Source organism: Coloeus monedula (assembly GCF_965178545.1).
Source record: "Coloeus monedula genome assembly, chromosome: 12".
NCBI lineage: Eukaryota > Metazoa > Chordata > Aves > Passeriformes > Corvidae > Coloeus > Coloeus monedula.
The window spans coordinates 17,845,072-17,867,710 of record NC_138792.1 but is presented as its reverse complement, the minus strand read 5'-3'; the positions used below and the strand labels follow the sequence as shown (position 1 = coordinate 17,867,710).

Genomic DNA, 22,639 nt, shown 5'->3' with positions numbered 1-22,639 from the left:
GCTGAGAGGAGTTCAACTTGACTCCTAAAAATGTGACAAAAAATGAATTATATTCTTGAAAATCAATACAGGATTTTAAATTACCTTTTTCAGTAAAATTCCGTTCCAAGAGAAAATAAATTTCATTTAAGGCACAAGCCTTTTCTGATTTATCCCAAATCTGTTGATGTATGTTTAGCGCATATTTCACTGTTTCAGACAGTAACAGACTTGTTGCCTGGCCAGCTCCCATTTTGAAACTGTGCCCAAATACACTTCACATCTCCTTAAAACCATTATTCCAGCCTGTCAAGTTCCTTGAAATTACAATCCTGGCCTCTGGAATGGCCCCAGAGATGCTCCCTGCATGATACAATCCAGTCATATTTTCTGTGTCCGCTCCCTTTCACCTCCCATGGCAGGGGGTGGTGTCAGTAAATGTGGGACGGAGTGCAGGGAGAGCCCTCACAATTCCCTGGATATTCACATGACTCTTTCCAGTGTAACAGGACCAAGTGATGGTCTCTGGCCAGCCAAAATGGTTCTCTGCTTGTTTCCTCTTCCTAATGTTTCTTTTTGCCTCTTTTCCCCTCCAACCACTGACTCTGAGAATTCACTCCTGCGGTACCTGAGCGACGACAAGATCCTGGTGATCCAGGAGGAGCCTCTGACACAGAAGGACAACAAACGGGACACGGGCCGGAGGTCCAGGAAAAAGGGCAAACCCCCAGGGAACCCCAGCTACCCCCTCAGCCCCTCCGTGCTGGCCTCCACCATGAACGTCAGGCTGGAGCCCGGGCAGCAGGACGTGCTCAACTTCTCCCTGGCAGAGAACAACACAGTTCCACTTTATCATGTGAGTGCCTCCCAAACACCTCCCTGCATGAACCACGTGGGAAACACTCAGATGTTCTCCTCTTTGCATTGTTCCAGGCATAAAGGCACAGTCTTCTACTCCATGTTTTAATGCTGTGGTTTTTAGCCCAAGAAAGTTCGCTCAGTGGTGGTGTCGTGACAGCTTTGTCCTAAGAGTCCGTTTTTCAGTGTCAGTATCATGACAACTTTCTCATAAAAGTCAGGACAGAACAGGAAAAGACAAGGCAAGAATCATTTGCTGTCAGATGCTTTAATAAAATAGTGCTCTTAATTACTCAGTCTCACTGAGTTTAGTTTAATTTGACTGAATTATCTTTGAAGGTTCATAAGGATCCTGCACTCAGCCTCCAGTAATGGTTTATTAAACATTAATTTATAAGCTTTTGTATTTCCACTTTGATTACTGTGTCTTGTAAAACCAGATGGGTTTAATGGAGTTACTGTTTTTTTAAATTTATTTATTTTAATTGTGGATTTAAATCTCTCTGACAGAGATTTTGAGTATCACGAAGTCAAAGCAAAGGATTTCAAACCCAGAGGGAAAAGCAGCAGGCAATTTATTGGGATGAATGAGAAAATTATTATACAACTCTGCAACAACCTCAACAATATTTCATAACTTGGCAGATGAATCAGCTGCTTTCAGACAGTTTTTGGAAGTCTGTTGATGATCTGTTGGCTCACCTGAGTTCTGAAGGGAGGGAAATAGGTCATTTAGGGTAAGATGCAAATTCCACCCTCGATTTCAGGACTGAAGTTATATTTCCTTGCATGATTTCCATACCATCATGCAATTAATTGATGTGATAAATTAGCAGTATGATATTGTATGATAATAAATATTTTTAAATACCCGAATGACACAATATGTCAGCTCTAAAGGGTCTGAAGGAAAAGCAGGAAACTGGAAAAGAGGAGTTATCCTGGGAAGACACAACTGTACCTGGAGTTGTTGGTCTACCCTAAAAGTCAGAGCAGTCCCTGTTCACAAACTAATGTGCAGTGATTACAGAGGAGGGCGCAGGTAAAATGATTATTCATGGGCTGACAGAGTGGTATTAATTCTTTTATCACCATAAATTTTTTGAGCAGCATTAAAAGAGACCTTTGCAGTCCTTCAGGAGATAATCACAGGAATCCGAATATCTGAGGCACTTTGTCAACTGCCTTATAAATATACAAGAGGAACTGAGTCGACAAATACACAGAGTTGCTGACACAGATTTTGTGGGTTCTTGCCAGCACAGAATCATTCACATTAACGTCTTTCCACTTGGAATACTGAAAGAATTCTGAAAAGCCAAGCAAAAAAATGGGCATGTTTATCTTGAAAGAGAGCTACCCAGAACAAAAATGTTAAATATCAAAGAACATTTCATGGCAGCTTGATAGCAAAAAGGAAGAGAAAAGTAACAGAGTTGTTGTGTTCTTAGATATAAATTTAAGTAGGTTAGCTCATTTCCTTAATATCTAAAGGTGTTACCAGGATTTTCATAAGCATTTTAATATATAAACTTCTTTTGGGTAATGAGATTTTATCCTCTCAAGAATCCATTCTCCAAGGCTAAGGTTAATCAAAACAAGATGCCTCTAAACCTTACCTAATTAAATCACCTTAAAACAGCTTTTGCTACATGTGTATTAGAAAATTTGACAAAACTGGTTTAGCTTCTCTTCTTACTTTTGCTCTGTGTTTTTCAATGGAAGGCAAAAGTGCAGAACTGTTGGAATCACATTTCCATGAAATCCTCTCCTCTTAACACACACCCAGTGCAACTTCTGGATATAGATCAGAATTTCAGCCCAGAGAAATGCTTTGGGAAATGGAGATGACAAATAGGATTTTCATCATCTTTAGTGAAGGGAAGGTGATAATGCTTTGTAATCAAACAAGTATGGCTTGATGGAAGGAGGAATCGAGCATCATTTAGCCATTGCTTAATTTTCTAAGCACTTACATAAATATGTGGCAGAAAAATACAAAAAGGCACTTACTTAACAGGAGTTTAAATTACCAGACGCAAGAAGTTTTGCAAAATTGATAATTGCAGAGATTCACCACTAGATTAATGCTTTGGAAGGAATGTTGATTTGGAACCTAAAATTAAACAATTAGCCTGATTTCATAAGTTGCTGGGAGGATGCAGAGTTCCTATATAAAATGGATATTTAGGTAATGCAATATTGGCAGCATGCCCAGGATATAAAATGATGCATGAAGGCATGTTGCAGTAAAATATTCCTGTCAAGAAACACTGCCCCCTTCCAGGATGTATTTATAACTCTAATTTAATTGATATGCAGTATCACAGAACCTAAGCAAGAGTCAATTACAATTAGCAAGGCTGTTATAAATAATTATTAATTAATAGAGTATCTCTTGGAACATGGCTTTCTATGTTTACTAATACTTCACTTCTGAAGTGACATCATTTACCGGGTTGAGCCTAAATATGGCCTTACAAGGATAGAGTTAAAACCTGAATATGTTTTTATTTTGTATTACCAGAACTCATTCTGAAGAAAATTAACTTATCCCACAGGACTCCAGCTCAGTAGACCAGATGTACCCAGGAAAGTGTTCGTTTTGCATTTCTGACCATAAAACAAAACACAAAAAGTCTTGAAAAATCTTCAGGATTTTACAAAAAGTTATAGCAAACTCTGTATTTCCTGCTGCTCAGGTCCGTTTTGCACTGTGGCAACCAGCTTCCATTTAAAAAGAGAATATTGAAGTTCTCATTCCAGATCCAGTCTGGAAATCCACACGGCGTTCAACTCTGTGGTTTTATTGCCTCAGACTTGCACGACTTTCTGAAGCTCTGAAACTCAATTTGCTGGTTACCACATTAAATTCTCCAATTGGATAATGATCTCTCATCTCGTTTTACCTGGTGATAAATGTTCTGGGCCTATTATCTACAAAGTAATTGGATATTTTGCTTTGTAGTATCATATATTAAGAAACTGGAGAACAGATTTGAATTTCTTTTTTTTTTTTTTTTTTTTTTTTTTGATGAATTAGGATTAATTGTGTAGAAAAGACTTAATTTGAATGAGTTTTAAGATCAATTCTTTCATTTCCATGTTCCCTTCACAGTAAAACAGGAATAATGGCTGCTTTAGGGTATTCGTTGAGAGTGCCAGGAGTCACTTTTTATTTTAAAGAGAATTTGAAGCATGATGGTGTTTTAGGGTTAGCCATTGTTACTCAGCACTTGCTTAACTTGCTTTTTATTCCCTTCTTGCTGATCCCAGGAAGCTGGTAACTCATCCCTTTGGCGCAGGGCGATGGAAATGCTCTTTAACTGTTCCTGGAGCTGCAGAGGCGGCTTGACAAACGATATAAAGTTTAACAGCACATGCTGAGAATTAAAACCTGTGCAAAACCAATGTAACTCTGGGTGTTGTGTAATGGGTGCATGCTGGGATGTGCCAGATGTTCCAGATGCTTTTTTGGGGTGATCGGCAGTCTGAGTGCTGCTGTGATAAGGATAATAATTAAGGCAGTCTGGGAGAATCACACATATTCAACTCCACTGACTGAAGGAGGAGCTTTTATTGCCAATTTTGCAGGAAAAGTGCTCATGTTTTATTTATTCCTTCCTGCTCTTGCAGAAAGAAACAAAACTGTGCTGTCAGGGATGAGCATTACTTTCTTCAGAGTTTTATTTCCTTTCTGAATTGCTGAATAAATTCCACCTTTGCTTTTTATTTAAGTATCTGTAATATGGAAAAACCTTCTTCCCCTACCTTGCAGTTATGCTGAGAAATCACTCTGAGGAAGATTGTGTGGATTCTGCCTGCTCAGAGAAGCCAGTAGAAGTATTTCTGGCTTCTGTAGCTTCAAAATGAGCCTGCTCAGTTGTACTGATTGTAAAATAATACTATTTTTCATTGCGACTGTGCACACGAAGGCTTGAGCTGACAAGTATCTAGCCCATACTTGAAGATGGATCCTTGAGTAGCAATGTCCAATAATGTATTTCTTTCGAGTTCTGCTCAGACCTGATTCTTTATTAATTACTATTAATTAATTACTATTAATTAATCACTCTTCATTAATCTATAAACAGCTCAAAGGGGGAAAAAGGTATTTTTAAAAGGTATTTTACAGTATAAGGGAAATAAAATATTAAGGAAGGTTCTTTTAAACAATAATGTCATCAGTCTTTAGGTCTCCACATTCATTCAGTAATCAAGAACTTCATAACTGACTTGGATCCACAAAAAAAAAAGACTAAGCCAGTGTTACCCCAGAACTCTGGTTGTCCCCGATTTCTGTAAGAACCAGCCCTTTGCAGAACCTCAGGAGAGGGGCTGGGATTTCGCTTGGAGCAGCCTGGTTAGGATGGATGTATTTGCACTGGCCTGTGGTAACTCCTTCAGCAATTCAGCCCCGAGACAGGCTGCTCATTCTTGCAGCTTCCAAAAGTTTAGGCTGCCTGCTTGGCCTAGAATTCCTTGTGTTTGTAGTTATATCAGGACACTTTGCACAAAGCAAATATGAGGCTGTCTTTATACAAACATATGCAGTGTTTTCATAAGTAATTTTGCTCTATTAGAGCATATTTAAATGCTGATATTCTGCAGTCTTCAAACAAACCACTACAAACTACCAATGCAAGTCAGCAAACGAAGCATTCATTAACCTGCTGTGACTTCATGGGTAAATTGCCATTTGTAAAACATTCTGGTGTCCTCTGACTCCAGAGAACCACAACACAACTAAGTTGTACTGTATCGTGTTATTTTAGCAAATGAATTTATGCCTTGTTTTTTATTCTTTTGCTGGGCTACCAAAAAAATGGTTTATATCTATATATAGCCTAAAGCCAAATTTAACAGCCATTTGTTAATAAATATTAGCTGCAACTGGTATTATTGCTATGATAATTGCAATATTTATCCTCCAGAAGATGCACCAAATAGAAATCTCTCCCTTACCACGCAAATACCATGTCCTGCTGCTGAAAGGATCAGTGTGTAAGGAATCCGGTCGAAACACTTTGGAGACACCTCTGATTTCTTCTCTCCACTCATGGCTCAGCCTTGCTCCCTGTCCTTTCCCCTTCCCCAGCAGGAGAACACAGATGGGGTTTTGGAGGACAGAAGCATTTCGTGGCAGAAAGGTCAGCCCTGGACTGGGCAGGGCCACAGGTAACCTGTTCCCACGGGAATGGGGAAAGTGAGGAAAAGGTAGGGCAAGGAGTTGAGTGTTTTTCCTGGCCTCACCCTTTGCTGCCTCCCCTGTTCCCCACCCTGTGCTGACAATGCTCATCATCACCCCATAATTACAAATTCCGAGTGGATCCCTTCCCTCTGCCTTCAGTGAATTTTCTCACCTGCCCTCTTGTTTTCTTCAGCACAAATTTGAGTACCTCAAACCGCACACAAATGTAGATTACATTAGGTGATTTCCTGTCTGTTAGCTCTCCCCTCAACGAGGGTGAGCAGAATGAAAACCTCAAGGGCCGCTTTTATTTTTGGCTCAGCATGATAATTCTGAAAGTAGATTCAGTGGGTGAAGCATCAGCTCTCTGAGGCAGAGAGATGAGTAAAGCCCCTCGTAACAAGGCCACTGTTTGACTGATTTTGAATAGACCTGATATAAAGGAATCTTCAGGGTAATGGATGTGTGAGTTAAGGAAGCAGAAGAAGAAGTTTCTTTTTTTTACTTTTATTAATAATAATTCAGTATCTGAGTATAGAAGAATGGAAGAACAGTACAACAAAGAATCTTTTGAATCTTTGCTTCTGAATAAATGATATATGTAGATGGAATGAATCTTTTGAATCTGCATCTGAATAAATGATATATCTAGCTGGAATGATTATATTGAATTTGCCCTTTGAGATTGGTAACACACAATATGAAACTATTCTAATCTCATTACTGACTATTCCTGTCTCTTGCTTTAGGAAACAACAAGTAAATAATGAGTGTTGAATATTTTCACATGATCTGTGCAGCTCAGGGTTCTTCTGGTCTCAGTGGTTTATGTGATTACTTAGGAGAAGAAATTCTAATTCAAAGGAACAAATTTTTTTGCTATAAGTTATTTATAGACGTTTCAGGTAAATGGGACTTGCTACAGGATTTCCTTTGGGAGAGAAACCTCAGATCTGCTTGTGGGACCACAGAGACCTTTTGGTCCTTTCATCTCCACTCGTGAAAGGCAGAAGCAGATCCATGGGAATCCCTGGAGCTGACTAAAGAAGGCAGATAGGTGCCAGTGACCTGAATTTCACAGAATTTGTGCTTTATAGTCTCTGACAGCATGACAAGACTTGTGCCTCCTGAGCCTCCCACATGTCTGCTACTCATGAAAGTGGCCTTGTAGTAAGATGAAGTAAAGTTTTAGTTTGGGAACTAGGAAAAGGCAATTTCTTTCTTTCTTTTTTTTTTTTTTCAAATGTCACAAACTGCTAAGAAGCAACTACTCAAAAAAAAATATATAAAAGGTTGCTGAAAATGCAGGCAGGAGCCTTCTACATGTATGTCATTGTCAGTATTGTATGGGCATGTAATTACAATGACACAAGGAAATTAATTTTAGCTATAGGTAGACATTTATAGAAATGTCAGAGTGTGGGGTTTTCTATGTACAGTATCAGAAATCCTTTATAAAGGTTGACATTTCAAGCTGGCAACAAGATTGTACTCCCAAGAGGGCTTCTTTGGGGAGAAAATCAGTCAAATAAAAGGTGATAAATACGTGACAAAGGTCTGTAGTAATCCTGAATGTTCACACTTAAATACTGGTAATAATCTCTGTGTTAGTGATGAGCTGGTCAGGAGCTGAGATTTTTCTTTTAATAAATTAATTATTGATTAAAAGTAGTAATTATGGTTTTTATGTTTCAAGGACTAATATCAACAATTTTCTCTCCCTCTCTGTATTTATATAGATATTCTTCTTTGCTCTTTTCTAAATTGCAGTGAGTGAACTAATAATCAGTTACAATAATCTAAGAGCTGTTCAATGGTTAAATCATATTTTTCTTTTTCACACTGTTACAGAGCTTTTTTAAATTTCCCTGCTACAGACTATGCTTCAGTTAATTAGATTACATTATTCAATATCTTTGGAAATTAGTGCTTGGTAATGCAGAAAAATTCATGGTGTTGAAAGACTGACGTCTAGAAAAATGTGGTTTATTATCAGAAGCAAATTTCTCTCTAGTAAGACTTTTTTCTGCCTAATATATGCAAGTTCACATCACACTTATAATTGCTTATGAAATACATATCTGATCAAAAGAAATCTGGAAACCACAATCCAGCGTGTGATAGAGGTGGGGTTTGTGCTTTTTCTTGGGAGGAAATAAATAACTGAGTTCCTACAGCAGTGAAAATTTGTAATCCAGGTGCTGCAAAGAGCAGCCAGAGCAGGGTGAGGGAGGTTTATTTCAGCTTTGTCAGGGAAGGGAGCATGGGATGGGTCCCCTTTGGGAGAGAGTGATAAACCCTGACTTGGAAACATTTTGCTTTTACTTTGGGAGCATTTTCAGAAAAGAAAATTAAGAAATAGAATGGGAAACACTGACTGAATTAGTAGTCCCACTTTTAGTTGCTAAAATTAGAAACCTTAGAAGTCAGAGGGATAAGAGAAGGAAAGCTTTGAGCCTTCTGGTAGGAATAGACTCTATTTTTATAACAGTAGCACCAGTAGTGCTGCTGTCAAAGTTCTTTTGCTCGCTTGGCCACACAATATTTTCCTGGGCTGTCCCCAGTATTTTCCAGGGATGCTCAGACTGGTTCATTTGTATTTAGCAGTGCATTTTAGCACCAAAACAACATCTCTCAAGCAGATATTTTGCTTTAGCTGTGTGCTGTTAACGCTTCCAGTGTGCTTCGAGAAAATCTATTTCTACAGGGTATTTTCATTTTTTTTAAGTTCTCTAGGCTACATTTCAGCATACTCTGAGGAGAATTGAGGCATTTATGGCTCTCAGGAAAGCTTGTTACGGTTTTGTGTACTCAATCACTCAGTGGGGAGCTCCTGCCTTTGCCTGGTTTCAACAAGGAATGTCAGAGAACTCCCTGCTTTTAGTGTAAGGGCACCATTTCATTACTTTTCATCAGATAAGGTCTTTTATTTGAGTGGGACCATCTTTGCTGCTCACATTTGCTGGAATAGTTTAGCTGAAGCACACTAAAAGCAGATAACTGGTTCTGCACTGGGTTCCCCAGTGGCAAGGGAGACTTCTTGAAGAAGGAGATGGCAAAATGTGTTTGTCCCCTGAACATTTTAGAGCTGCCTTAGAAACCCTGCTGCAGAGCTACAGTACCTGTGCAGAGCCCTGGGGTGCAGCAGCCCCAGCAAATTTCCTGTCTCTCCCATTTCAGGTTTGTAGCTGTGCTCTGAACTCATCTCTGATTAAATATTATCTGTGATTAAACATCTGCTGCAAGCCTCAAGTAGTGGCATTGAAACACAAACATTGCACTTACTAAAATTATCAGTTTCCTATTTGGTTATCCAGAAAGTCATAGTCAAAGATTTTGCAAGTGCAGATTTCTGCATTTATAAACAAATACACATTAATTTTACAACCTATTGGGGGTTTTTTTTTTGTAATTTCAGTTTTCGTAAATTTCAATTTCTATCTGTGGGAAAAAATTCCCCATCATAAAACTTGTTTTAAAGTAACTTAAACTGTCAGAAGATTTTATTTTTAATCCTGAATCAGCTGCTACTTACTCCAAGAAGACAGGTTCATTTCCAAACCTCAGAGGAATAAGCAGTGTGGTTATTCAGGTCATTGAAAATGGTAAGAATGCCATCAAAGAAAGTTTTGATGACAGTTGTTGCAATACTTGTTCTTTGTGTTTAAACTCCCTGTCAAATATTAACATTTTTGCAAACATTCTAACAAATTTTAGCTCCCTTCTTTTAAAGAGCTTTGATCACAATTACACAGCATCTGAAATTAGTTGCTAAGTGCAGATGGAAGCTGTTTTAAGCATGATCTTCATTTTAAAATAACTCTTAGCTAGAAATTGAAATAAGTGTTCCATTTCCTTTGCTTTGAGTTGCAGAATGACTGTGGTTTACCTCTGTTGCTTGTTTCACTGTGCTGAGAGTACCAAGGAAGTCTGGTCTTTAGTTGTGCTTAATGCTCTTTATTTTTCTTCTGCAGAGAGCAGGGGATACAGTCAGTGGAGATACTGAAAGGTAATTACTTCTGCTATTCTATATTTAAATGTATACACAGTATATCTGTGAATTAAACTTATTTCTTTACTTTTAGAAACTTCATTGCAGTTTTTGGAGAATAAATTTTTAGGTTTAGAGATACCAGCATCAATATCGCTTAGTAAATGTTCATTTCCTAACATCAAACATAAATAGAGATTACAAAGGTTTAAAAAACTCTTCAGATAAAAGTTTATAAAATATTAGCTATGGGGAAAAATCATATTCTTATGTCATCCAACCCATTTTTTTACTTTTGAAATTCCATATTTCAGACTCACTCTGAGGATGAAAAACCTGATGTGTGTCTAACATGATTTTTGTGACAAACAGGCAGAATGTTTCAATGAACATCTACACCCAATTCAGTGTGTACAAAATTACTGCTTATATTTGTGGTTTGTATTGGAGAAATACTAAGAATGGGGTCTTCAGTTTGGCCTTTAGGTCTGAATTGAATCAATTTTTTCTAATGAAGAAAACAGCATTTTTTGTCTTTCATTTCTTTGCTATTTATCTGATTAAGTATCTTCATATTCATGTTGCATCCAAAAGTCACAGTAAAAGAATGTTTGAAGTAACAGCTACTTTGATTCATCATATATTCTGATTAAGTTTAATTGTAATCCATGATAATTATTCTTTTTTACATTTTTTCATCCTGTATATGGCCTAAACCTATTTAAGAAGCTGAATAATTAATTAGATTTAGAGTACTTTGACCAATCTAAAGGACTTACAGCTGCTGATGATTTCCTTCAGTGCTATAAACACCACTGAGTTACAGCTAAAATCTGAGGTACAACACTATCAGCTGTTGACCACCAAATAAAAGGCACCTCATGCTTGATTTTTCAGGGCTGTCACCATTTTTACCTCTGTGTTTTAAACATCTCAGTGCAGTTGAAAGGCATTGTAGTGGTGACAATTTGCTGGTGTTTCCCTGGGCGTGCTGTGCATGGTTAAAATGGCATTTAACCAAATGCAGCAGCACTGTTTTCAGAGATTAAGGTGAGCTACAGGTGAAATTCCACCTCATCTGACATCAGACAGTCCTGTGTCTCCAGTGCCACCATGGCAGTAGTTCATCACCTCAGCTAAGTGTTGGGGTTTGCTTTTACAGGAGGTTAAACGTATTAATATTTTAATCTTAATATTTCATTCCACTTCACAGCATCCATTCTTTCCAGGGTTGCCTGTGGGGAAATGAGATTTTTCTTGCTCTCTTTGAAGTAACAACTGCATTTCACCTTTTGCCTTTACCTCTTACACCTGAGTTTTGAAAACCTCCTGTTTTCTGTAAATCTGACTGTTTTCATTTAGTCTTTCAACTCTTTCACAGGTTCTCTTGTCCTCTTCTTCTCCCATGTTTGTTTCTCCTTATTTTTAGTCTGGCTGTGCCTTCCCTCATGTCCTTCCTGCCTGACTTGCTGTGTAAGAAAAAAACCCCAGATCCTTCCCAGAAACAGTCACGTCTCACCCCTTTTCATTTCCTTCTCCACACCCACATTTTCGTGCAGCCACAAGGAAGAGCTGCAGAGTTTTGTTCTTCCAAGCAATTTTGTTCTCCCCAGAGCGAAGGGTGCCTGATCTTTCCGAGTGGGTTGCACATGCTCCGTTTGGCAGGGACATTGCAATCCAGATGGAACATCCCTGGTGGACAGGACAGGGCATTTGCCAAGAGATACTTTCCAGGGACATATGACTTGATGAAATTTTGGCAAACTTTCATAGCAAAAGGCTATGCTTTTATATTCTTTTGTAGAAGAATCCTTCTCCCACACATTTTAGATTTCAGGCCCAAAACATGACCATATTATATCTTTTCAATGTGTTGAAAAATATTTCAAGAGGCAGAATTATATCACCTTCTTAATACCCCTTTTTAAAGTGATTTAAACAGCTTAAACCTAAATAAAAATAATTTTTCAGATATTTACCCCCTAGAGTTAGGCTTTGGGGACCACAAGACAAACGGTGTAGATAGATAGACTTATTTGTGTGAAACACCATTATCTTCAAGAACTGAAAGAGGGGAAATCTAGGTCCAACATGTGGAAGAAATTCTTCCCTGGGAGAGTGGGGAGGCCCTGGCACAGGGTGCCTGGAGAAGCTGTGGCTGCCCCTGGATCCCTGGAAGTGTCCAAGGCCAGGTTGGATGGAACTTGGAGCAACCTGGGATGGTAGAAGGTGTCCCTGCCCACGGCAGGGGGTGGCAGTGGATGATGTTTAATGTCTCTTCCAACCCAAACCGTCCTGGGATTCTGTGATTTTAACTGTACAGGGACCCATAGAGTTTCTGGGATATTATTGTATCCTTTGTTCTTGAAAAGCCAAAGAGTGGGAAGTTGTTTCTTGCATGTAGTGGAACACCCCACAGGCTGCAGGCAAGATGTGCTGGAAGCTCCAGCAGCTTTGTGAGAGCTGTGAGCCTGCAGGATGTCACTGGGAACACGGAGCTTTTTTAACTCATTTGATGAGTGCAATATAGAGCAAGCCTGGCAGCTCTGTTACAGCCTGGAGCAGAGCAGAGGTCAGGGATCTCTGCCTTACAGCTCTGGGTTCTTCCAAACTCTTGACACCTGAACACCTCATACCCGGCCCAGCTCTGCGCACAGGGCAGGATTTTCACAGCACCCCTCGGTGTAGGGTCACACACAAACCTGCTCTGGCTGACAGACAAATCTGAGCTCTCTGCACAGTTCCTGTGGCTGCAAGCTGGGACCTCACTCCTGAGCAGGAGTCGTGATTTAGGAAGGTGCAGCCTGCAGCTGGAGGTGGAATCCCTGGATGTGTGGGTGCACAGAGGTTTTAGGAAGGCAAGCTGAGCTGCCTGTTCCTGCAGCTGGAGGTGGAATCCCTGGATGTGTGGGTGCACAGAGGTTTTAGGAAGGCAAGCTGAGCTGCCTGTTCCTGCAGCAGCAGCTGATTTGTTCCCCTGTTTGCCAGGAGCCTTTGCCCCGCTGGGGGTTGTTTCATGGATGAGGAGGAGGTAACAGGCGCCCAGTGTGGAACCACTGCTGCAGCTTTCCTGCAGACAAACACCTGACTCTGTGCTTAGCAGGGCTCTCTGTGGGCTTTGATCTTCATTTCACTTTAGGAGAAGTTTTTTCCAGTAATAGGAACCTTGATACCTGTGGATTCTGGCCACGGAAGTGTCTTGTAACCGTGACATCCCGGTGGAGACCTGGGTGCAGAGCTCTGCTTCACTCAGCAGCCAGGCCTGCAAGGCGGAAGAGGCAGAAAAAAGGCATCATTCACACGTGGCACAGCTGCTACTTGAATAAACACTTTTTCTGAATATTTGCTTAGTTTTTGTGTGGAAATGCTGCTCAGGGTCTTTCTCATAACACATTTTGTCTTTGTAAATTATGCTTAAAGATTATTTTAATCACAGTCACGGCGGTGTGCTTCGGGAATTACTTTTCTTTAGTTGTGGTTAATGCTGGAGAGATAAGAAGAGATGAAAATTTTAAAAATAACTTTCAGCCTTGACATTTTGCTGTCAACATTGCATGTTCAGATGCACCCGTACTGCAGAGGCTGCAGAGCTTTACAGGTGCACCTGAGTTGCTCAAAGCATCAATAGCCCAGGGCAGAGACCGGAGCATCCCTGTGCCAGCGTGGAGATGAGGAGGGATTTCAAACCTCACTACAAAATACTCAATAATTAATCTGCAGTGAGAATTTACTTGTTGTGACAGGAATATGTTACATAAGAGATGAAAGTTCTATTAATCTAAATGTAAATCATAGACCAGGTAAGGTGATTAAAAATGGGTTCCTGTGACCAGGTAGAGAAATCCAAAATGCTACATGTGTGTATTAGTCCAAGTTCTGAAAAAACGGGTAAAAAGGAGACCTTTTTATCCACAGAAATTCAATATATGCCCCACGAGTAGGCAGAGCATGTCCAAAGTCACAATAGACATTGCTAAAGTCCTTCAGGTTTCTGCCAAACAGGACTAGCTCAAAAATCCATTTGAGGAAATTGTAGGGTAGAATAAGTATTTTAGAATGAGCCTGTAAACATAATTTAAATTTCTGCAGTTATTTTCTTAATGTTTTGCCTTTTCTACGTGATATTATTTATGCAAGGAAGGTTTCTGCAAACATACTGAAATAATTGTTTGATTTGATTCTTGTTTTCTGTTTGTTTTAATTGGTATAATCTTTTTAGATCCTGCAGTTTGTTTCAAAAGCACAATTGTGCATGAACAAGTATTTAGTCGATCAACTGTTTTAATTGATTTGAGAAATATTAGTCCAGGTGTCTTTAACCTGTATTACTGCACATCTTCCCTCTTCTTTTCCCTTCTGCTTCTGTAACAGCTTTCCTGAAAACAAAGCCGAGGAATAACTCAACCAAATATGATACAGAGTATTTCAACCAGAACACGCAACATCTGGGGTTCCTCTGTGTCTAAATTAATTAATTCTGCTGCTTTCATACAGAAAATTTACTGGTCTAGAGAGAAGAAAATATCAGTATTTCCTTCTTCTGTGGTCTGTACATCTGAATACTTCCGGATTAATTAGATTTGGGGACGGGTATTTGATGAACATAAAATCTTTTAACAAACGAAACAAACCTCCTGCAGACTGTTGAAAACTGTTGCCAAGTGAAAAAATTACACTTGTTGCACACTAGAACAACTATTCCTGACCTGATTCCCTGGCCAAGGTTTCAAAACCCTGGAGCAGACTGCTTCCATAACTAATTCCAGACTGCTTCCCTCACTTTACAACATTTCTGCTGCTGAGAGTCTGTGATTACTGCAAGGAGACCCATTACTCTGGTTGCACAGAGGCAAACAAAACTTGACTAAGGATTTTTTAGATACCATCACAGCTGCACAATTCAGGTGGTATATTGACTGAGAAAGAGGGTGGAAGCATCAAAAGTGATGCTTTCCTGATGGGATTAAAAAGAGCACCCCGAAATCAGGGGGAAAGTGCCCAGAAGGACTGAACAGCACTGATGGCACTGTAAGGGACAGGCAGAAATGGGGCATCAGTGACACAGTCAGCCTTGCAGCACTTTGGACACCTCTCCACTCCCTTCCCAGAGGTCTGAAGCTGAACTTGTTTGGTTTCCATTGTTTCTTTCAATCCATGTCACCTACAGACAGCTCAGCACGTCGAAGTCTTGCCTATTAACTTTTATGAATTTAATTTCAATGTTATGTGTTCCATCCCTTCACTGCAGCCTGGAAATTTCCTTTGCCTCAGGACTGATTTCTAACCCACAATACAGAAGTTGTTTCTGCTGGTAAATTTGATTCCTCCTAACAATGGAAATCTTCAAATGAGAAAACGCAACTTCCTGCCTTGCTGACTTAAAACAACTGTTGTTATTATGACCAACAGAATTTGGCAACATATTGAAAATTTCCACAATCCTTTTATTCCTTTTTCATTTTTCCCCTCAATCACTTTCCCAAATCTGCATTCCGTTTCTGTTTATATGACATTTACAAAAACATCCACAGTTTCAAGGATTCTCCTTTTCCTCACTTTGAGAGCATGAGGGGAATTGTGTATTTAAGAATTTCTGTGCCAGATCAGACAAATCTGACCCTGATTCAGTGTCCTATTTCCATCATGGCCAATCCTGTTTGCACTGTATGAAGAAAGGCCTCTGGTGCTGCTGCCCTGCTTTGTTCTCCAGTCTTTAGAGAAATCGCATATATCAGAGATAAAAAAAATACTATCATATTTTTGCATTTTAAAGTGTCAATTTTTTGGTATCTGTAGCATCCTGCAGCAAAATGTTACAGAACTTTGTGCTGCAGGATGCTGGGGATATATTTAGAAATGCACAGAGTGTGTGTATGTAACTATGTAATCAGCTGGGTTTTTTTCCTCTGGTTATTTGACATCTTTCTTCTCTCTGTCTTAGATATGCAAGTTCTGCCATTGACCACCCAGGAAACACATCCATGAGGAAGGTAATGATTTATAAATGTGCTTTAAAAAAGCAAAAAGCTCCTCAACTGCTCAATTCATTGCCATATTTTTTAAAGATGCTTAAGATATCCCAGATCTTGACATTTGTCTGTGCTGTGAAAGGGCTGAAAACAAAAATCCAGGGATAATTTCCATGTTGAGGAAATTGGCTGCTGCAACCACACCAGGCCAGTGTGTCTGCAGTAATTTTAGTTAAGTTTAGGAACTGTGGTGTGTGTTCTGAGGTATGTGCTCGTTTGGGGAGGAGAATCACACACCTCGTTAGGCTGGAAGGCACGTCTGGAGGGAGGCTTACCCTGAAGGTAAAGAAAAGTTTTAAAACTCTTAGAATATTTAAATAGTACCAATACAATGATAGGGAGATTGGGGATTAGGATTTTCAGATATTTTTGTGGTACCAACTTCGAGGTGCTCCATTTTCAATGGAAATAGCTGCACGTTGTTCTATTCTTTAGCGTTTCGCAATTATTTGATACAAAGGACAAACAACAGAACCTTCATTTGTAGAATGTCAGTTCTTCATTCTGACTTAGCATTTTTACACTGATTAGGTTGGACAGGGCTTGGAGCAAGCTGGTCTATGGAAGATGTCCCTGCCCCAGGCAGGTGCTGGAATGGGATGAGCTTTAAGGTCCCTCCAAACCCAAACCTTTCTGTGGCTGTAATGACTCAGTTCTAAGTAGTTTACCCTAAAAATTCCTGAGGTGTGAGCCAGTGGAGAAACAAGCAACCCATTTTGCTTTCCATTTGGTGTTTCTGTGACAGCACTTCTCCTACCCACTGGTTACACTGAGATCTCCTTCATTTACCTTCATGTAGCATCCATTCAATTCTAGCACATTTTTAATTTCCACTGTGCTGGTTTTTGGGTGGGGGTGGCAGGGTGTGCATTCTCTCACTCTGGCCTTGTGTTGTGGTTTTGAGATAAGAATTGAAATGCTGACAGCCCCAGTGAGTCCTCCCATCATCTGTCTGTCTCCCATAGCAACTCTGAGTCATTTGGAGTTGTGAGTTCTGACTGTTTTCTTACAGTGTTTGCCACCAAGTTAATTATATTATAGTGGTTCTTTTATCTCTCAGAATATGGAGCTTGAATTTTTACGTTAGCACTGCTAATTAACTACTGATTCCCAAGGTATTGCAAACCTTTCACTTTCTGGTTTCCTTGTTTTGAATGCATTCTATGTGTGCATAAACAGAACAGTAAGAATAATTAACTTCGCTTTTTAGAAGAAAGATATTTTTTATTTCAGAAAGATATTTTCAGCTCTCCCTGATTTGTCGTGCTTGTTTTTTATTATTTTTAAAACTATTATATTAAATGATGCATAGCAGTTTCTGGTGAGTATCTCCTCAAGATGTTTCATTTGTCACGCAGTTCTTTAAACTTAACCACATTTCATGATAAGGTTTTATTCCATCACTACATTCCTCTAGCCTCAGTTGGGGAAAAATTTGGTGATGTCTTTTTCAGGAGCACACCTGCTTTGCCCTAATGCATTTCTCTGGAAAGAGGAACATTGAGCAGATTGTTTCAGCCCCAGCCACCACAGAACTCCAGTTGACACAACAGGGATGATCAATATTGCTGCTGTGATTTGCAATACATCAACAAAAACCCCCAGTGTTGCTGTGCACATTTGAGATTTTCTCTCAGACTTTTGCTATTTCATTTCTGTATTTTGCTACATTTCCTCCAGCACAGGAGCATCAATCTTTGTCTTCTCCCGTGCTCAGAACAAAGAGACACGTTTGCAGAGATGACGTTAAATGGGGGAGATGTGCTGTGTCAGTGACACGCTGCACACACACTCCCTGAGCTATCCCTGCCGGAATTGCCACTCTTGTGTGGGACATTCCTGTCCTGGGGCTGGCTGGGAGAACAGGCTGAGGTCAGGAGAGCACAGAGAGCTGGTGCTCTCCAAGCCAGCTCCCTCAGGAGTCAGGGACTGCTGATCCCTGCAGTCCCCACAAAACCTTCCACAACATCAAGTGCCTAAATCACAAGAGGGTTATAAACAGGGCTGTGCATGTCCAAACCCACTCCTCCCTCTGCCACTTTCATTTAAAACAAAACTTTGTCTCTCTGGAGCTGGAGTCTTATTATCACCTGTTTGTTTTCTACAGTTCTTAAGCATTTATATATTGGAGGCAAATCCTTACCAGTTTTTGAGTACCATCCCTGTTTTAAGGTTTAAATAAAGAGATGCTTTTAGGGGGTTTTTTTCAGAATCTGTAGCAATTTTCTAGTGCTGCCACAAAAGAAAGAAAGCTTTTTTTTTTCTCCTGAGACTTATTCTGTCAACCACCAACCCAAAAAACTTGTTTCTAAGGTAGGAAGAGTGTGACTTCAACATGTCATTGAGCACAGGATTTTGCATATAATGTTTGTGGTAGATATTTCTTTTTGAATGCATATTTGTATAATTATTTCATTGATACAACAAACTTCAAATACCTGTCATTTTATTAGCTCCTTCACGGGAGTTTATATCTTTAGTTTTCAAGCTACTGCACAGCTATTCATGCAAAGGATCCTTCATGGTTTCATTGCAATTTAAATTAAGATTTTTGTAAAACAGGATTTCAGTTTGCAGATCTAGCAGAGTGTTGTTTTCTTTATGATGTGGATGGCAGTAGTAAGAGAAAAATGACAGAAGGGAGATCCTGTGATAACTGCTGCTGTGATAACCCTGGAGATGGGAGTGAATGAAAGCTCTTACATGTTACTGCTGTTACCTGCACTGGTGTTTCATAATTTTTTTTTTTTTTTCCTTACAGTCATTCCATTACGCTTCCCTCAGGGTAAAAAGCAGAAAATGGTCAAAAGGTAACTTCTTTCCGTTAACGTTTTGAAATTAGAAAATTAGGCTCCTTCTCTGATAAGTGACCTGTATCAATAGCTCAACTGAATTCAAATATTTCTGAATTCGATGGTAAACAACAAAGGAAAATACCAAATTAAAATACCAAAATAAATGTGTTACAGGTATAATATTGCTTGGGTGAGTGGTAAAATTTCCTCTTCCTTAGGAAGAAGGCAGGCAGTATCTATGAGCAAATTGATGAGAACTTGCTTGTGGAACACTGCAGAGCAAAGGCTGGTGGTTTATGTTCTCTAAACTTCTTCCCTGCTTCACAGCTTTAGGACAAATGTAATTCCTGTAGCATCATAAACTTGATTTTTCACAGAAAAAAAAAATGTCTGATACGTTAAGGAAATTTCCCACAGAGTTTATTTTCAGGAAAAGAAATGATGCCATATTTATTAAAAACGTGATTTTATTAATATTTACAAGGCACTCTAAATTTTTAAGCCTTTCAATTAGGATTCATTGAAATAACACCAAGAAAAAAACCCCTATACCTGGTGCCTTTAACAGGATGCTGTAAAGTTAAAAGATTGTTGTTCACTTCAGGATAAAAATCATGTAAGCATGTGCATTGTTATGGAAGTGAGCAATCTTTCTTTTTTATTGCTTCTAAAAATTTGGTTTAAAAATTCCCATAATTTGACAGGGTTTCTGCTGCTAAAAGGAAGATATATGGAAAAATGTAGTGTTTTCATCTGTGCACAAATTGTGTCATATTCTGAGTTCCTGACTGAGGCTAAATAAATACATTTTTGCTTTGGAATGATGCTGCTGATCTTAATCAGAAAAAAATGCAGCCCTAAGAGGAATGAACCCTCTAGAGATTAAATAAAGCATTGCATAAACCAGACCCTTTTTCATTTTGTGCTCATGCTGAAACCAAAATTGCAGGGCACTGTTGAGTTTGGAAATTGTTCGTTCCGAATCTGGAGAGGATTTGGCTTGGAGGGTTTTGAATTAAAAATCAGTGGTGTGTTTAAATGGAGCAGTTTCCCCCCTCTCACTGGGTGTCTGTGTCACCCCCGTGGTTTTCCCAGGGAGTTCCCTCTCCAGCGTGAGCAGGAGGCGCATTTCCTGCAAGGACCTGGGCCACGGGGACTGCGAAGGCTGGCTCTGGAAGAAAAAGGATGCCAAGGGATATTTCACCCAGAAATGGAAAAAGTACTGGTTCATTCTGAAGGATTCCTCCTTGTACTGGTACACAAACCAGAATGTAAGTACACACCATGCTTGGAGAAGATAAAAATGAAATCTTAAGCTTTATAATTCGTTTTACTAGTAAAGTCTTTCTACTGTGTGGTCGGATGAACAGCCACTTTAATCGCCAGGTCTGGGGCACTCTGGCTGGAAATATTTCAATTGAAATTATTTTTTAAAGTCTCCAAGTCCATGTTCAAGCCTAATAAAACAGCAGATGTTCATGGTAGTCTTTAAGAAGTGAATATGTATGTAGTTAATCCTTTTCCACAGATTTATTTGGACTAACACTCAGCTCTCCCCAGTTTGACTTGAGGGGGGATGTGTAAAGTGTAACCATTTGTGTTAGTTAAGTGTTATGTGAAGCAGATGTGAAATTCTGAATTTGTAAATCTCTTTATCTAAAGGTTATTTTCATATCGATGTTCCTCTTGCTTTTTGCAGAATTAGTCTGGAGTTTGCAGTTTTTCATGTGTAAAATGCTGTTCTTGGTGTAATTTTCCTGAAAACCACTGGGCCTATGCTGGTGCAATCTGCATAAATGTAGGGAAAATAACAGAGGGGAGAAGCCCAAAGTGGTTCAGTGCTGCTCTTCCGTTTGTGTGCAGCAGCCCCAGTGCTTGAGCTGAACTCTGCAGCCTGCTTTGGTTACTGATCTTTTACTCCATGTCTCCCATTTTCTTCCAGAGGACGAGCTTAGTAGAATAACTCTCCTCAGTTTTTGTGTTTTCTGTAGCCCAAGCCAGGGCTGTTGAGGCTGTGGGTGATCATGGCCCAGAGGTTTTGTGCTGTTTGACGTTGCCCGTGCCAGGTGGGGGGCTCTGGGTGTGTCCCCCTGACTCTCAGGCTGTGGCTCACAACCAAGCCATAATTCACTGTGCTCTTGCTAATACCTTTCAAAAACCTGACTGGTATTTATATGTCTCCCTGCTTTTCCTGCTGAATTGCTTCAAAAGAAGCAAAAAGTGACAGGATACATTTCCTGGTTATTACCTCTTCATTTAATCAGAGGTGACCTCGCCAAGGAATCTCCTCAGGGGCTGTCAGCAGGGCACGTGGTCTGACAACTGTGACTTTAAAGAGAGACATCCACCAAACAGCTGTAAATTGTAGATTTATGATGAAGAATCTGAGACCTCTCCTCTGTTCAGGCGCTGTGTTTGGGGCTGGAAGGTTTTCTGTGATCTTCAGGAAAGGAAGATTAGGATGGCTGTGCCTCCTTTGAGAAATTACCAGTTTAGTTACCTCAGAAAGGTTACTGACATTGTGCGATGAATTGAATATTTCATAGTAAAAACAGTATGTGCAAAATACATCCAGTATTTCCTTTGACTGGTGGTTGTTCTTTGTACAAAACCCAAACAGCTGTTGCTCATTTCTCTCTTCCTTAATTCTATGTTCTTTTTCAACATCACTTTTTTTTCCCCTTATTCAACAGGATGAAAAAGCAGAAGGATTCATTAGTTTACCCGAGTTCAGGATAGACAGAGCAATTGAATGCAGACGAAAACAGTAAGTGATGATGCAATTATTCTTATAAAGGATTGTTCTTGGAAGTTTGCTATACATAGTACTGAACACTTGTAAAGTCCAGAGAAGGAAGTTACTGAGAAAAACCTTGAAATCTGTAAATATATTATCATAGATCCACTTAAGCTTTTTCTCTTTACTGTAAAAGATACAATGTAATGTAAATTCCATTTACTGGATTAAAATGAATATAATAACTCTTTAGTCATCTTGCCAGATAGTCCAGTTACAGCTTCAGTTAAATAAGTAAATCAAAAAGCAATGAATACTTTAGTAAAGAGATAAAATTTTCTCAGGTTCAGTAGGGCCATATTTTCCCATAGGAAATATCATAACAAATATGATAGCAGGGGATGGTGAATATAATCTTAATTTTCTCTTTTATGGAGGAAGCTTTACATACCCAGTATTGTGTTGCTCTCAGCTGCTAAAATATTTAGGTTCCATATACAAAATGAACACTGCATAATGTGCATATTGCTACTTCTACATTCTGCTCCACTAAAAAGCATATTGTAAGCTTTCCACAATTAAGGAATATTTAATAACAGACACTCCTTGGAAACTGCTTCCAACCAGTGTTGCAATTGCAATCAACAGGTTTAACAGAACAATTCCAATGCTTTGAGAGTAGCATTTTGCTGGTCTCTCCTGAATTATTTGTATTTGTCTTCTGTATGCTCTCCTACTTTTAACTAAGCAACCTGGATTTTTCCTGCGCTTTGCCAATGACTGAATGCAGTTTTGGTCTGAGGAAGCAAGCCTTACAACTATGAGCACATGTACAATAGAAATATTGAAGATATGAATTACAATAGAGACTGCTCATCAGAAAATCAAACCTCTTCAGTTGCCTGTTCTTGTCTGGGGATATTATTACTGTATGAGAGAAGTACAAGACAGTGCAATTTATACTTCTGTTTCTCCTTTCAGCTGAGGGTATCACTATAGAAATTAAACATGAACTGAGCACTATAAATACCTGAGAGCGATGAGTAGATATTAATAATG

The 22,639-nt window shown here is 39.3% G+C and overlaps 1 protein-coding gene across 1 annotated transcript in view; it reads left to right on the top strand.

Moving 5' to 3' along the window:
- The window catches only part of LOC309577376 (connector enhancer of kinase suppressor of ras 2-like), a gene marked incomplete at both ends in the record, with an annotated part of 167,157 nt that overhangs the window by 124,904 nt on the left and 19,614 nt on the right, over positions 1-22,639 (top strand). Inside the window, 6 exons of the mRNA XM_082289346.1 lie at positions 582-835; positions 10,003-10,037; positions 15,961-16,009; positions 18,810-18,858; positions 19,939-20,114; positions 21,537-21,610. Coding sequence (XP_082145472.1) covers positions 582-835; positions 10,003-10,037; positions 15,961-16,009; positions 18,810-18,858; positions 19,939-20,114; positions 21,537-21,610 — 637 coding nt within the window. The remainder of the gene's footprint in view (positions 1-581; positions 836-10,002; positions 10,038-15,960; positions 16,010-18,809; positions 18,859-19,938; positions 20,115-21,536; positions 21,611-22,639) is intronic.